General features: G+C 40.6%; 1 protein-coding gene and 1 pseudogene across 4 annotated transcripts in view; one reads left to right on the forward strand and one right to left on the reverse strand.

Annotated features, from left to right (window-relative positions):
• Positions 1-4,000: 4,000 nt before the first annotated feature.
• The window catches only part of dus3l (dihydrouridine synthase 3-like (S. cerevisiae)), a 30,112-nt gene continuing 16,117 nt past the window's right edge, over positions 4,001-17,995 (reverse strand). For all 4 annotated transcript variants that reach the window (XM_061897557.1, XM_061897556.1, XM_061897555.1 and 1 more), the window contains 8 exons: positions 7,749-7,865; positions 7,591-7,656; positions 7,409-7,519; positions 6,213-6,309; positions 6,010-6,085; positions 4,472-4,660; positions 4,278-4,406; positions 4,001-4,203 (listed from right to left, as the gene is read on the reverse strand). In XM_061897557.1, coding sequence (XP_061753541.1) covers positions 4,131-4,203; positions 4,278-4,406; positions 4,472-4,660; positions 6,010-6,085; positions 6,213-6,309; positions 7,409-7,519; positions 7,591-7,656; positions 7,749-7,865 — 858 coding nt within the window. In that variant the 3' untranslated portion in view covers positions 4,001-4,130. The remainder of the gene's footprint in view (positions 4,204-4,277; positions 4,407-4,471; positions 4,661-6,009; positions 6,086-6,212; positions 6,310-7,408; positions 7,520-7,590; positions 7,657-7,748; positions 7,866-17,995) is intronic.
• LOC133550629 (uncharacterized) overlaps positions 15,499-17,995 on the forward strand; it is a 3,149-nt pseudogene continuing 652 nt past the window's right edge.

A 17,995-nucleotide genomic window follows, 5' to 3' on the forward strand; every position in this document is an offset into this window, starting at 1 on the left:
TTATAAAAATGTATTCACTTTCTTCTTTCCTTCATGGATCTTAACTTTACCGCTGTCGGTATTTTTTTCTATATTTTTATTGTTATATTTTCAGAATGTGTTTGTTCTATTTTTGGCCAAAGTAAGACAAAGAAAACAATCTGAAATTGTCTTTATTTTTCAGTTTTAATGCCATGATTTTAATAGTCTGGCGCGCGTGTGCACAGATTTTCCTCAATGCGGCCCCTGAGCTAAAATGACTTTGACACCCCTGCTCTATGGTTACCATGATAGCATTAAATCCTATTCTTTCAAAGACACGATTAGGACTAGAAGATGGAGGTAAGCTGTAGGGTAAATCTAGTGCATCCCATCGCTTCGATACGAATACATTTGTCGCTCGTTTATCACTGTTGATTGGTTCCAGTTATAACTGCAATAAATGAATTTCTATGGCAGAGGGGTTAGTGCGTCTGCCTCACAATACGAAGGTCCTGGGTTTGATCCTGCGCTCGGGATCTTTCTGTGTGGAGTTTGCATGTCCTCCCCATGAGTGCGTGGGTTCCCTCCGGGTACTTCGGCTTCCTCCCACCTCCAAAGACATGCACCTGGGAATAGGTTGATTGGCAACACTAAATTGGCCCTAGTGTGTGAATTTTGTCTGTTTATCTGTGTTGGCCCTGTGATGAGGTGGCGACTTGTCCAGGGTGTACGCCGCCTTCTGCCTGATTGTAGCTGAGATAGGCGCTGCGATCCAGAAAGGCATAGGTGGTAGGAAATGGATGGATGGATGGATGAATCATTCATTCAAAATCAAATATTTTCATAGCTAGAACATAAAATAACCTGTTTATGACCTAATAAATAAAAAAACACATTATGAAAGCCTCTTAAACATTAAATAACACCTTTAGTCACTTTTACACTCTCTTAATCCAATTGCCAATCGGCAGTAAAGCCATAATATTTGAAGCACGATGACAAAAGTTAAAATTAACGTGCCAATGATTGTCCCACACACACTAGGTGCTGTGAAAATATCCTCTGCATTTGACCCATCCCCACAGGGGAGCAGTGAGCAGCAGCGGTGGCTGCGCCCGGGAATCATATGGTGATTTAAACCCAAATTCCAACCCTTGATGCTGAGTGCCAAGCAGGGAGGCAATTTAAAATGTTCCTGAAGGAATGAATAAAGTACTATCTATATATCTAATGCAGGGTTCGGGAACCTTTTTGGCTGAGAGAGCCAAGAAGCCAAATATTTTAAAATGCATTTCCCTAAGAGCCATATAATATTTCTTTTAACACTGAACACAAACGCGTGCATTTTTAAGTAAGACCAACATTTCCAGAGTATAATAGGTCTCTTATTCTTTGTAATAACATTGTTATTCTGAAGCAAACTGTGGAGGAGGCGTGGCCTGCGGGCCTGCAGCAAAGCGGGATGTTGCCAGGACCGGCCTCGAAATCAGCGACAGGTGCGTAGATGGCCCACCTGGGCCTTTTTATCTAATCACCTGTCACTCAGTTATAAGCAGCAGCCAGGAGGAGAGACAGGGTTGGGGCTGGAGCCAGAGCGCGAGTTAGGACGAAGGAGAAAAAGACAATTGCTGGAAAGCAACTGAGGGACTAATTGAAAAAAATAAACAATATTTTACCCTAAAACAGGCTCTCATTGCGTGTGCTTGGTGGTCTGAAGAACCCCCAGGAGGGCAAGCCCAACAGTAACCAATAATAAATAAATTACTTCTTAACATTAACGCAACTTCTTGAACATAAAAATGCATGAGAATGTTTTATATTTTGAATGTTATTTTTAACACTATGATTACAAGTGGAATTATTCATTACTTATCCTGTTAAGCAATGTCAGCTCAGATTTATCCGAGAGCCAGATGCAGTCATCAAAAGAGCCACATCTGGCTCTAGAGCCATAGGTTCCCTACCCCTGATCTAATGGGTCCCATTTTTATAGTCTTTGGTATGACTCAGCCAGGGTTTGAACTCATGGCCTACCGATCTCAAGGCGGACACGCTAACCACAAAGCCATTGAGCTGGTCAGTGTACTGTACATTATCACTTTTATACATTCTAACTTTCCTCAAATTAGATTTCAATCAATCAGTCAATCAATGTTTTTTTTATATAGCCCTAAATCACAAGTGCCTCAAAGGGCTGCACAAACCACAACGACATCCTTGGTACAGAGCCCACATACGGGCAAGGAAAAACTCACCCCAGTGGGACGTCGGTGACAGTGACTATGAGAAACCTTGGAGAGGGCCGCATATGTGGGCAACACCCCCCCCCCAGGGGAGACCGAAAGCAGTGGATGTCGAGCGGGTCTAACATGATATTGTGAAAGTCCAGAACATAGTGGATCCAACATAACGGTGAGAGTCCGGTCCATAGTGGATCCAATATAGTAGCGAGAGTCCAGTCCATAGTGGAGCCAGCGGAAATCCATCCCAAGCGGAGGCAGATCAGCAACGCAGAGATGTCCCCAACCGATACACAGGCGAGCGGTCCATCCTGGGTCCCGACTCTGGACTGCCAGTACTTCTTCCATGCCCACGGGACACAGGTCCGGTGGCCATGCCAGTGCAGGTGAGCCAGTATAGGCGTAATATGATCAAACTTTCTTGTTCTTGTCAAAAGTCTAGCAGCCGTATTTTGTACCAACTGTAATCTTTTAATGCTAGACGAAAATAAAACGTTACAGTAATCGAGACGAGACGCAACAAAGGCATGGATAATGATCTCAGTGTCGCTAGTGGACAAAGTGCAGCGAATTTTAGCGATTTTGCGGAGATGAAAGGACGTTTTAGTGACACTCTTAATGTTTGATTTAAACAAGAGTCGGGTCAAAGATAATAGCCAGATTCTTTACCGAGTCGCCTTGTTTAATTGTTTGGTTGTCAAATGTTAAAGTGGTATTATTAAATAGAGGTCGGTGTCTAGCAGGACCGATAATCAGCATTTCCGTTTTTTTGCCGTTGAGTTGCACAAAGTTAGTGGACATCCATTGTTTAATTTAGATTTAATTTATTTAGTCCCGTAGATCCCATTTATGTTTTATTTCAAAACAGCATTTAATATTCAAGTATAATGCTCTGTGGTCACCATGATGGCATTAAATCCACTTTTAAAAAAAGTTACAATTAGAACTACAGATCTCCCATCCAAAGGCAAAACCCAGTAACTCAATTTTGGTCAAAACTCAGCTGATAATAATTTTGGAGTTCCTAGGTGATATGCTTTACATTAGTGTATGCGATATTGTAATTTGTTCCGTAAGTAAGCTGTTACGCGCATGGCAGGACCTAGCAACTACCACATAACCGCGTAGATACAACAGAAAAACCTAGTATCTCAAGGGACCAATCGAAGCTTCTTTGTCAGTCGCCTTATTGTCTTTAATGAGACATTTGCACGAATGGGGGCCGACGGTCAACCTGATTATGTGATATCATGGCACGAGGGGATATTTGGAAGATTGGCCCAGGACGTTGCAAGCACCTTCATGTATTGTTCTTGATTCTTCCCTTTGCATACTCTTTTGGGCAGATAACTGTGGAAGTCAAAATAAAAACTGGACGCTGTACACGGCTCTTGCCCAATGTGCAAACGCAGAATGGGGCCCACCCGAGATTGTGATGAAATATCTGGAGAAAGGGCACACGTTCATGAGAGCAGATTCAATCCATGGCTCAATCGGCAAGAAAATGAAAGCTCAAGAAAACATCTATACGTTTGATGACTTTGTAGATCTTTGTAAGACAGCATCAAGATCGATTGGTTTTCCTTTGTTTTCTCAAAATCAGCTAGAAATGAGTTACTAGGTTTTGCCTTTGGACGGGAGAGATGGAGATGCGACGAATGCTAAATTTGGTGTACCCATGCTTCCACACAAATATGACCCAATTATAACAACAGGGGGAAATATAAAGGAATAACATGCAGGTGAATGCCAATAATTAACCTAGATATTCCTATATACAAAATAAAACAAATGCCATATTTAAGTGTGACGTATACTTTATTGCTCAGTACATTTGTACCAAAAACCTAAACTAAATTGTAAGTTGTCTTTTCAGTCACACTCTGCCCAAAAAAATAAATTGTCCAATATGGTAAAGAGAAAAAAAAATCACTTGTATGAATTTGCTTTGTGTTTGGGCAAGAAGTTGAAGTTTGGGGGTACAGGTCCTAGCAGCATTTCACTGTTAAAACACACACAATAATGAGGTTATAATCACGAATGAATGAGTATTGACTAAGAAAGGTAGCTGCTCACCTGATCCTGATCCAGTCCCCAACATTCTGACTGGCCATGAGTGTCTCCAGGTAGTTCCTGCCCATATAGTATGGAGGCCTCTCATTGATCTTCTGAGGCACCCGCTCCAACAGGCCCACTGGGATGTACCTGACAAACAAATTGTTTGAATAATAGTATGAAAAATAACATACGGTGTTTATAGAAATCCTCACCTGCACATGAATGAGAGCCACTCCAGCAGGAAGGTTCGAGTCTTCTCCACACCTCGCGTGTCTGAGCCCCAGTGCTCCAGGCCGAAGTTGGCAAAATCCCGGAGGACGTCAAGTCGCTCGCTGGAGGAGATGTCCCAGTGGCGGCTCTCCTTGATTTCAGTGAAGATCCAGGGCTTAACCAGAGCCCCCCTGCAGTGACATCACAACCAACAGCATCTCACAGTTACTGGACATGAAATGAATAACTTTTTTTTTCCAAGAATGGGAGAGACAGTGCTGAAAAGAAATGGATGATATTCATTGAATTTAAGAATGCCTGATGTATCACTGCTAGTCTGCACCATACAGAAGCAGAATGAATAACGCCAGACAAGGTTAAAGTATTATTTAAACAGAGGACATGTATCCATGAAAATATGGCAAGCCTTTGATGGTGTGTTTGACAGAAATACAGCTCAAAAGAGATACCGTAGATGTCTCCCCTCCAATAGTAAATGCTGTATGTTATCCATCCATCGATCCGTCCGTTTTCTACCGCTTATTCCCTTTTGGGGTAGCGGGGGTCGCTGGCGCCTATCTCAGCTACAATCGGGCGGAAGGCAGTGTACACCCTGGACAATTCGCCACCTCATCGCAGGGCCAGCACAGATAGACAGACAACATTCACACTCACATTCACACACTAAGGCCAATTTAGTGTTGCCAATCAACCTATTCCCAGGTGCATGTCTTTGGAAGTGGGAGGAAGCCAGAGTACCCGGAGGGAACCCACACATTCACAGGGAGAACATGCAAACTCCAAACAGAAAGATCGCGAGACGGGGATTGAACCCAGGACTGCAGGACGTTTGTATTGTGAGACGAACGCACTAACCCCTCTTCCACCGAGAAGCCCCTGTATGTTATTATTACATTAATTCGTAAATCTAGTATAGTTTGTATTACATTCTATTTCATTATGTTTCATACAATATTTGTTATCAAAAGTTAGATTTTCTTTTTAAAAGGCATTTAACGTTAAAATACTACTGTTTTGGGGGGCTAAGAACTGATTCGATTAATTTAATTGATTTGAGGTAAGAGCTACATCACAGAACCAAATAAGCTTGTAAGTTGAGGTACTACTGTACACCCTAATAATTTTTATCTATTTTAATGTTGACTCTCTCTTAATATAAAGCATGATAAAATTATGGATTGTTCATGTCTCTACACCAACAAAATGCACAGGAGATTGATTTTTTTGACAATGTACGTTTGAATTCTTATCAAGGAGTGGAAAATATATATTTCTAAATAAATACAGAATCAGTCAAAAGTTTTGGGACGGATCTGCATTTTATTAAATAAGAAAGTTTCCAAAATGTTATGTGTTTTTTTTAATCGCCTCAAGATTTAAATATATTATTTATATTTTTTGTATGTAAAATGTAACAAAAACCAAGTACTATATTACAATGGACCTAATGAATGCTCCAAGTCAATATTTATGTGACTAGAGTACAGTACAGTACTCACAAAAAACAAAGAACACTAACCTTGCAATCATAATACCAGAAACACCCGTTTCTTTGGCTTTCATGGCGTCCTCATAGGACAAAATGTCTCCATTACCTAGTGCAGTAAAAAAAACATTAGCAAAGCTCACTTTCGTACCTATTAAAAAGTTTTACCGGGATGGAAAATAACAAAATAATTTCAAAAGCTTATAAATTTACTGTATCAGAGTGAGTTGTTGTACCAAAGAGCGGGATGGGGCTGGCTAGCTGGGAGCAGGTGGTGATGTAGTCCCAGTCTGCAAGTTTGGTGTAGCGCTGCTCTCTGGAACGGCCATGCAGCTAAAAAGGAAAGAGACGCCAAATATGCTCATATGTACGCTTTATATTTAACAGCCTACTGAAATGAGATTTTCTTATTCAAACGGGGATAGCAGGTCAATTCTATGTGTCATACTTGATCATTTCGTGGTATTGCCATATTTTTGCTGAAAGGATTTAGTACAGAACATCCACGATAAAGTTTGCAACTTTTGGTGCTAACAGAAAAGCCCTGCGTTTACCGGAGGTCGCAGACGATGACGTCACATGTTGATGGCTCCTCACATTGTTTTTAATGGGAGCCTCCAACAAAAAGAGCTATTCGGACCGAGAAAACGACAATTTCCCCATTAATTTGAGCGGTGATGAAAGATTTGTGTTTGAGGATATTGATAGCGACGGACTAGAAAAAAAAAAAAAACGCGATTGCATTGGGACGGATTCAGATGTTTTTAGACACATTTACTAGGATAATTCTGGGAAATCCCTTATCTTTCTATTGTGTTGATAGTGTTTTAGTGAGTTTAACAGTACCTGATAGACGGAGGTGTGTGTCCAGGGAAGTCGACGGCAGCTTTATGGGCGGCACAAACTCAGCTGATCTCCGGTAAGAAGCAAATTTTTACCACAATTTTTTCACCGAAACCTGCTGGTTGACATTCGGTCTCGATCCATGTTCGCTGTGATCCATGGTAAAGTTTCACCTCCGGGAATTTTAAACAAGGAATCACAGTGTGTTTGTGTGGCTAAAGGCTAAAGCTTCCCAACTCCATCTTTGTACTTTGACTTCTCCAATATTAATTGAACAAATTGCAAAAGATTCAGCAACACAGGTCTCCAAAATACTGTGTAATTATGCGGTTAAAGCAGACGACTTTTAGCTGTGTGTGTGTGCAGCGCTCATATTTCCTAACAGCACGTGACGTCATTACACGGCGTTTTCAAGAAGAAGCTCCCGGGAAATTTAAGATTGCAATTTAGTAAACTAAAAAGGCCGTATTGGCATGTGTTGCAATGATAATATTTCATCATTGATATATAAACTATCAGACTGCGTGGTGGGTAGTAGTGGGTTTCAGTAGGCCTTTAACTATGCTATACGACTCTGAAAAAACTTTACCGTGATCATAGAGACGCCCCAGTTTTTCATCTCTGGGATGAGTTTATGTGCTATGTTGCTTTTCTCCTGAACGCCGGTGCGGATCTTCACTGTTAAAGGGACATCGAGCACCTTTGGAAGGAAAAAAAAAAAAAGAGGATGACTTGACCGATGTAAGCATCGCCCTCCTTATTTTTACCCACATGGTGCATCCCCCTGATTATCTGCTCAAACTTTCGGGTGCGTGTCATCAAGCCGCAACCTCCGCCCTGAGGACCAAAAACACAACGAGTCGCACTTTGAGATTCCTTATTCAAAAGAACAATAAGGACTTCTTTGGACATTTTTGTGGTTGGCTCACCTTCTTGTACACTAAGTCAATGGGACACCCTGAGTTTATGTCCACAAAGTCTACGTCAGTGTTGTTGTTGATGAGCTCGGCACATCTCGTCATGGTGTCAGGGAAGCAGCCCTCGACCTGAAAGACGAAATCATCACATAAGTATGCCTCTCATTTTTAAGGAGTCCACAACCGTATATGATATGTGGTGTAGCACGATGACGCAACTACACAGACGCTCCCTTTTAACTTGTGTCCAAAATGCAGACTTCAAACTGCATGACAGTGAAAATCAGTCAAGTAAAAACACCTTTATGATTGACCACATTTGCATTCATTTTTACTAGCGAAAAAGGCTTGTCATCCATCAATGCATGAGTAGCTGTTTGGTTGCAGAGGGTGAAGGCGGAAGGTAAGTCAATACTGCCACCAAAAGGCCAACTGAAGCAAAGGACACACAATATGGATTCAGAATTCCTTCACAGGCCTGACATTTTAGCTTTCAAACAATTTCAAAAAATATATTTTTATTGTAGTGCAGGGGTGTCAAACTCAAATACAGAGTGGGCCAAAATTTAAAACTGAACAAAGCAGCGGGCCAAAGTTGAACACATTAACCTTTTAACAGGGTCCCAAACAAATTTTGCATTTAATATTGTACAATCAAGGCTTACATAACTTTATAGTGACATGCAAAATCGAGTTTCAAATAATAATAATAAGAAAAAAAATATCAATGGCATATGAAATTAAATAAAAATAAAAATTGAATGCCTCTTTTTTATTTGCAGCCTTATGAGATAAATATCAAAAAAAACTTTTTCCACAGGCTAATAATACATTTGAAAAAACAAATAATGAATGAATCAAACATTCAAGCCTTGAAGTAACAGAGAAAGTGCATGAATAAAACGTTAATTATTGCTCAGTTTGCTACACTGATTTGCTTTAACACTGAATATGGAACAAGCAACGCTTATATAACTTAATGGTGCAAAATCAACTTTCAAAAAACATAAATGGTATATTAAATAACATTGAAATAAAAAATGTAATGCCTCTTTTCTATTTGCAGCCCTCTGAGGTAAATATTAAAATCAACTTTTTCCAGGAATAAATCAAACATTCAAGCTTTGAAGTAGCTAGAGAAAGTGCATGAACAAAACGTTAATTATTGCTCAGTTTGCTACACTGATTTGCTTTAACAAGGCTTATATAACTTAATAGTGCAAAATCAACTTTCAAAAAACAAACAAAAAAACATCACAGAAATAAAATTTAAACAAAAAATGTAATGCTTCTTTTCTATTTGCAGCCTTCTAAGGTAAATATCAACATTAACTTTTTCCACACTGTTTGTAGAGAACGCTAAAGGCAGTGCCTTTAAGGAACGCCCCCAATATTGGGAGAAATTCAGGAGAATGGTTGCCCTGGGAGATTTTTGGGAAAGGCATTGAACTACGGCAGTCTCCGGGAAAATCGGGATGGTTGGAAAGTATGAGTATTAGCGGTAAATGCGGTGTTACAGCGGCGCATATGGTGTTACAGCGGTGCTACCGCTGTATAGTACCGGCGGGCCAGCTCTAATGTTAATTTGATATTGCCTCAAGGGCCAAATTAAATTACACGGCGGGCCAGATTTGGCCAGCCGGCCAGAGTCTGACACCCATGTTGAAGTGGGACACTTTTTTTAAACTTTTACCTGGCTTTGAAAGTAAATAATTAAATTTTATTCTATTCTATTTAACTACAAATATGAATGTTACTTTCAGAATAATACATTTTAGATTAGAATTTAAAATATAAGAAAGGTTCATTACACGTGTATATACGTGTATATATTACATGTATATACTGTATATACATACAGTATATACATATATATACACATACTGTAAATGTATATATATATATATATCCACATACATATACATACATACATACATACATACATACATATATATATATATATATATATATATATATATATATATATATATATATATATATATATCCATCCATCCATCCATTTCTACCGCTTATTCCCTTTTGGGGTCGCGGGGGGCGCTGGCGCCTATCTCAGCTAAAATCGTCCGGAAGGCAGGGTACACCCTGGACAAGTCGCCACCTCATCGCAGGGCTAACATACATACACACACACACATATATATTCCAAAGGGAATAAGCGGTAGGAAATGGGGGGGGGGGGTTGCCCACATATGTGGTCCTCTCCAAGGTTTCTCATAGTCATCATGGTCGTATTTGAACACCCTGCTATTTTGCAAGTGGTCCCACTTAGAAATCATGAAGGGGTCTAAAATTTTCACGGTAGGTGCATGTCCACTGTATGAGAGATAACCTAAAAAGAAAAATCCAGAAATCACAATCTATGATTTTTTTAAAAATGTATTTGTGTGATGAAGCTGAAAATAAGTATTTGAACACCAACATTATTTGGTGGAGTAGCCTTTGTTTGCAATTACAGAGGTCAACCGTTTCTTTCCTGTAGTTCTTCACCAGGTTTTCACAGACTGCAGGAGGGATTTTCGCCCACTCCTCCACACAGAGCTTCTCTAGATAAGTCAGGTTTCTGGGCTGTTGCTGAGTAACACAGATTTTCAGCTCCCTCCAAATATTTTCAATTGGATCAAGTCTGGAGACTGGCTAGGCCACTCCAGAACCCTGATATGGTTCTTACAAAGCCACTTCTTGGTTTTCCTGGCTGTGTGCTTTCGGTCATTGTCATGTTGGAAGATCCAGCCACGACTCATCTTCAATGATCTGACTGAGGGAAGGAGGTTTTTGGCCAAAATCTCACAATACATGGCTGCAGTCATCCTCTCCTTAATACAGTACAGTCATCCTGTCCCATGAGCAGAAAAACACCCCCAAAGCATGATGCTACCACCCCCATGCTTCACAGTAGGGACTGTGGTGTTTGTTGGATGGTTTGCATCATTCTTCTTCCTCCAAACACGCATAGTGGAATTATGACCAAAAAGGTCAATTTTGGTCTCCTGTCCACAAAACATTCTCCCATGACTCCTCTGGATCATCCAAATGGTCATTAGCAAACTTAAGATGGGCCTTAAAGTGCTGGTTTAAGCAGGGGAACCATCCGTGCCATGCATGATTTCAAACAATGACGTCTTAGAGTATTACCAACAGTGACCTTGGAAACAGTGGTCCCAGCTCTTTTCAGGTCATTGACCAAGTCCTGCCGTGTAGTCCTGGGCTGATTCCTCACCTTTCTTAGCATCATTGAGACCCCACAAGGGGATATCTTGCATGGGGCTCCACTCCGATCGAGATTGACCATCATGTTTAGCTCCTTCCATTTTCTAATGATTGCTCCAACAGTCGACCTTTTTTCACCAAGCTGCTTGGCAATTTCTCCGTAGCCCTTTCCATCATTGTGGAGTTGTAAAATTTTGTCTCTGGTGTCTTTGGACAGCTCTTTGCTCTTAGCCATGCTGAATGTTTGGGCCTTACTGATTGTATGGGGTGGACAGGTGTCTTCATGCAGCTAACAACCTCACACAGGTGCATCTGATTCAGGATAATACAGTAGAGTGGAGGACGACTTTTAAAGGTGTCAGGGTCAGAATTCTAGCTGATAGACAGGTGTTCAAATACTTATTTTCAGCTGTATCACACGAATAAATTGTTAAAAAAATCATACATTGTGATTTCTGGATTTTTCTTTTTAGGTTATCCCTCATACAGTGGACATGCACCTACCGTGAAAATTTTAGACCCCTTCATGATTTCTAAGTGGGACCACTTGCAAAATAGCAGGGTGTTCAAATACTTATTTTCTTCACTGTATACATATATATACATATATATATATATATATATATATATATATATATATATATATATATATATATATATATATATATATATATATATATATATATATATATATAAAGGCTGTGAATCTTTGGGTGTCCCACGATTCGATTCAATATCGATTCTTGGGGTCACAATTCGATAATATATTGATTTTTTCAATTCGATTCGATTCTCGATTCAAAAACGATTTTTTTCCCGATTCAAAACGATTCTGTAGTCATTCAATACATATGATTTCAGCAGGATCTACCCCAGTCTGCTGACATGCTAGCAGAGTAGTAGATTTAAAAAAAAAAAAAAGCTTTTATAATTGTAAAGGACAATGTTTTATCAACTGATTGCAATAATGTAAATTTGTTTTAACTATTAAACGAACCAAAAATATGACTTATTTTATCTTTGTGAAAACATTGGACACAGTGTGTTGTCAAGCTTATGAGATGCGATGCAAGTGTAAGCCACTGTGACACTATTGTTCTTTTTTATTATTTTTATAAATGTCTAATGATAATGTCAGTGAGGGATTTTTAATCACTGCTATGCTGAAATTATAATTAATATTGATACTGTTGTTGATAATATTCATTTTTGTTTCATTACTTTTGGTTTGTTCTGTTTCGTGTTTGCCTCCTCTCACGTGAGGTTTGGTTTTGGAATTGGATTGCATTGTTATGGTATTGCTGTGTAGTGGTTTGTTGGATTGATTAAAAAAAATAAAAAAATTTAAAAATCGATTTTTTAAAAATGAGAATCGATTCTGAATGGCACAACGTAAACGATTCGATTCATATTCGAATTGATTTTTTCCCACACCCCTAACACATATATATATATGTATATATATATATATATATATATATATATGTATATATATATATATATACATATATATATATATATATATATATACATATATATATACATATATATATATATATACATATATATATATATATATATATATATACATATATATACATATATATATATATACATATATATATATATATACATATATATACATATATACATATATACATATATATATATATATATACATATATATACATATATATATATATATATATACATATATATACATATATACATATATATACATATATATACATATATATATATATACATATATATACATATATATATATATACATATATATACATATATATATATATACATATATATACATATATATATATATATATATACATATATATATATATATATATATATATACACATATATATATATATATATATATATACACATATATATATATAGATATATATATATATATATATCAATCAATCAATCAATCAATGTTTATTTATATAGCCCCAAATCACAAATGTCTCAAAGGACTGCACAAATCATTACGACTACAACATCCTCGGAAGAACCCACAAAAGGGCAAGGAAAACTCACACCCAGTGGGCAGGGAGAATTCACATCCAGTGGGACGCCAGTGACAATGCTGACTATGAGAAACCTTGGAGAGGACCTCAGATGTGGGCAACCCCCCCCCTCTAGGGGGGGGGTTGTATATATATATATATATATATATATATATATATATATATATATATATATATATATATATATATATATATATATATATATATATATATACAAACCCCGTTTCCATGAGAGTTGGGAAATTATGTTAAATGTAAATATAAACGGAACACAGTGATTTGCAAATCCTTTTCAACCCATATTCAATTGAATGCACTACAAAGACAAGATATTTGATGTTCAAAATCAATTTGTTTTATTGCAAATAATAATTAAATTGGCAACACTAAATTGGCCCTAGTGTGTGAATGTTGTCTGTCTATCTGTGTTGGCCCTGCGATGCGGTGGCGACTTGTCCAGGGTGTACCCCGCCTTCCGCCCGATTGTAGCTGAGATAGGCGCCAGCGCCCCCCGCGACCCCTAAAGGGGATAAGCGGTAGGAAATGGATGGATGGATGGGCTGCAACACGTGCCAAAGTAGTTGGGAAAGGGCATGTTCACCACTGTGTTACATCACCCTTTCTTTTAACAACACTCAATAAACCTTTGGGAACTGAGGAGAGACATCTTTGAAGCTTTTCAGGTGGAATTCTTTCCCATTCTTGTTTTATGTACAGCTTAAGTTGTTCAACAGTCCGGGGTCTCCGTTGTGGTATTTTAGGCTTCACAATGCGCCACACATTCTCAATGGGAGACAGGTCTGGACTGCAGCCGGGCCAGGAAAGTACCCGCACTCTTTTACTATGAAGCCATGCTTTTGTAACAAGTGACTTGGCATTGTATTGCTGAAATAAGCAAGGGCGTCCATGATAACGTTGCTTGGATGGCAAAATATGTTGCTCCAAATCCTGTATGTACCTTTCAGCATTAATGGTGCCATCACCGTTGTGTACGTTACCCATGCCTTGGGCACTAATACACCCCCATACCATCACAAATGCTGGCTTTTCAACTTTGCATCTAGAACAACGGAGGACACGACATTCACCGTTTCCAAAAAACTATTTGAAATGTGGACTCGTCAGACCACAGAACACTTTTCCACTTTGCATCAGTCCATCTTAGATGAGCTCGGGCCCAGCCAAAACGGCGGCCTTTCTGGGTATCGTTGATAAATGGCTTTGGCTTTGCATAGTAGAGTTTTAGCTTGCACTTACAGATGTAGCGACCAACTGTAGTTACTTACAGTGGTTTTCTGAAGTGTTCCTGAGCCCATGAGGAGATATCCTTTACACACCATTGTCGCTTTTTTGATGCAGTACCGCCTTTGGGAACGAAGGTCTGTTATATCATCGCTTACGTGCAGTGATTTTTCAAGATTCTCTGAACCTATTGATGGTATTACGGACCATAGATGGTGAAATTCCTGAATTCCTTGCAATAACCCATTGAGAAATGTTGTTCTTAAACTGTTTGACAATTTGTTCACGCATTTGTTCACAAAGTGGTGACCGTTTCCCAATCGTTGTTTGTGAATGACTGAGCATTTCACGGAAGCTGCTTTTATAGCCAATCATGGCACCCACCTGTTCCCAATTAGCCTGCACACCTGTGGGATGTTCCAAATAACTGTTTGATGAGAATTCCTCAACTTTATCAGTATTCATTGCCACCTTTCCCAACTTCTTTGTCACGTGTTGCTGGTATCAAATTCTAAAGCTAATGATTATTTGCACAAAAAAAAAGTGTTTATCAGTTTGAACATCAAATATGTTGTCTTTGTAGCATATTCAACTGAATATGGGTTGAAAATTATTTGCAAATCATTGTATTCCGTTTATATTTACATTTAACACAGTTTCTCAAGTCATATGGAAACGGGGTTTATATATATATATATATATATATATATATATATATATATATATATATATATATATATATATGTATACACACACATTTATACATACACATATATATATATATATATGTGTATACACACACATTTATACATACACATATATATATATATATTTATATATACATACATATATACATACATACATATATATACACATACACATATATATATATATATATACATACATACATATATGAGTTATCAGTGACAGCCAGGAAAGACTGGATGACAACCATGAAAAGTGTGGTGACTACTGGAGAGTCAGTGACAGCTCGGAGAGACGGCAACCGGGGCAGAACGGGCTGGCAACCCAATCTGTGTCCTCTGAGAGGAGGATTCCCAACAAAGCTACGATGAACTTAATGGAAAAATACCCCCAGGGGTGCCCGAGAGGGGGGGAGGATGAGCACCCCAGTCGGACGGACACAACGGCAACAGACCCAAGCAATGGACAAACGACTATGAGCATGCAGTGTACATGCGGTAAAGTCTGCAAGAACATCCACGGCCTGAAGATCCACCGAGCGAGGATGAAGTGCCTGTTGGGAGAAGAAGCAACACATCGCACAGGTGTCCAACCTGGTGAGACGCAGGAGGAGCCAGGCCCGGAGTCACCCCATAGTGCCCGGAACCTCCAAGTGTTGGAAACTAATCCCTTGAGCATCAAATCTGACAGGAGGCGGATCAAATGGCCAGCAGCTAGCATGACCTCATTGTGGAAGCAGTTCGATGACGATGTCGACCAAATTCTGGAGGCAACGGTAAAGGGAGAGGCTGACGGGAAGCTACAAGCTATGACAACAATCATTGTCAGTATCGCTGCTGAACGATTCGGCGAGAAGGAGAAGAAAAGCTCCGGAACAACGTACTCAAAGAATCAAAGAGCTGTGAGGATCCACAACATCAGGCAGGAGATGAAAGCACTGAAGTCCCAATACAAGAAGGCCGGAGATGAGGAACGTATTGGCCTGGCCCAGCTAATGTGCATCCTGCGGAATAAGATCAGGGTTCTTCGCCGGGCTGAGTGGCATCGGAGGCGGCGCCGTGAGAGAGCACGCAAGCGTGCTGCCTTTATCTCCAACCCCTTCAAGTTCACTAAGGATTTGTTGGGGCAGAAGCGCAGTGGTAAACTTGCCTCCTCGCAGGAAGACATAGACCAACATCTGAAGCAGACGTACAGCGACCCCGCAAGAGAGCAGGAGTTGGGAGAGTGTAACATCCTCATAGACCCCCCTGAACCGGAGGTGCAGTTTGACATGTCAGAACTGCAGCTAAAGGAAGTCAGGGAGGTTGTCCGCAGAGCAAGGGCACACTCTGCTTCAGGACCAAGTGGCACTTCATACAAAGTGTATAAGAACTGTCCCAAAATCCTGCTGCGTCTGTGGAAAATCCTGCGAGTCTTCTGGAGAAGAGGGAGGATCCCAGAACAATGGAGAGTAGCTGAAGGGGTGTGGATCCCGAAGGAGGAAAACTCCACCCAGCTAGACCAGTTCCGCATCATCCCCCTGCTGTGCGTCGAGGCAAAGATCTTCTTCAGCACTGTTTCCAAACGACTGTGTACCTACCTGGGTCAGAACACCTACATCGACACATCTGTCCAGAAGGGAGGCATTTCAGGAATGCCAGGCTGTCTGGAGCATACCGGTGTGGTGACACAGCTCATTCGAGAGGCAAGAGAGAACAAGGGCGACCTGTCAGTGCTTTGGCTTGACATGGCAAATGCATTCGGCTCCATTCCACACAAGCTGGTTCAGCTCACATTAACAAAACATCATGTCCCCAGCAGATGTAGAGACCTCATTGCTGATTACTACACCAATTTCAGGATGAGGGTCTCCTCGGGAGCAATAACATCTCGTTGGCACAAGGTGGAGATCGGTATCATCACAGGGTGCACTATCTCTGTGACACTATTCTCCCTGGCCATGAACATGCTCACCAAGTCTGCTGAGCCAGAGTGCAGAGGGCCTCTATTGAAATCCGGACAACGGCAACCACCCATCAGGGCGTTCATGGATGACCTCACTGTCATGACAGAATCAGTCCCAGGCTGCCGGTGGATTCTGAAGGGACTCGAAAGGGTGATGGAGTGGGCCCGGATGCGTTTCAAGCCAGCCAAATCAAGGTCTATGGTGCTGAGGAAAGGGAAGATGGAAGACAAGTCCCGGTTTAACATCACAGGCACAGCCATTCCAACCATCACAGAGAAGCCAGTCAAGAGCTTGGGCAAGGTTTTTGACAGCTCTCTGAGAGATACCACATCTATCCAGTCGACCTGCACTGAGTTGGATGGCTGGCTGAAATCCGTGGACAAGTCAGGCCTACCTGGAAAGTTCAAAGCCTGGGTCTACCAACATGGCATTCTTCCCAGGATCCTGTGGCCCCTCCTTGTCTATGCAGTCCCCATCTCAACAGTGGAGACCTTAGAGAGGAGGGTCAGTAGCCACCTCCGGAGATGGCTGGGATTACCAAAGAGCCTGAGCAGCCTCGCACTCTACGGGAACACCAACAAACTGCAACTGCCCTTCAAATCCTTGGAGGAAGAGTTCAAGGTAGCAAGAGCCAGAGAAGTGGTTCAGCTCAGGGACTCACGAGATCCGAAAGTGGCTAAAGCAGGGATCCAAGTGAGGACTGGTAGGAAGTGGAGGGCTGAGGATGCAGTTCAAGAGGCAGAGGCAAGGCTGCGTCAAAGAAGCCTGGTGGGAGTGGTCACTCGAGGCAGAGCTGGGCTAGGCTCCTTTCCAATTCCCCAATTGAAAACCAGCGGGAAGGAAGGGCGCTGCCTTGTTCAGGAGGAGGTGAGAGCTGCAGTGGAGGAAATTAGAACTTGCAAGGCAGTGGGATTGAAGCAACAGGGTGCTTGGACAAGATGGGAGAATGCGGTTGAGAGGAAAGTTACCTGGGCCGAGCTGTGGAAAGCTGAGCCTCACCGCATTAAATTCCTCATCCAGGCAGTGTACGATGTGCTTCCAAGCCCATCTAACCTGCACACATGGGGCATAGCAGAGACACCAG

This window comes from Nerophis ophidion, linkage group LG04, assembly GCF_033978795.1.
Source record: "Nerophis ophidion isolate RoL-2023_Sa linkage group LG04, RoL_Noph_v1.0, whole genome shotgun sequence".
In the NCBI taxonomy this organism is placed as follows: domain Eukaryota; kingdom Metazoa; phylum Chordata; class Actinopteri; order Syngnathiformes; family Syngnathidae; genus Nerophis; species Nerophis ophidion.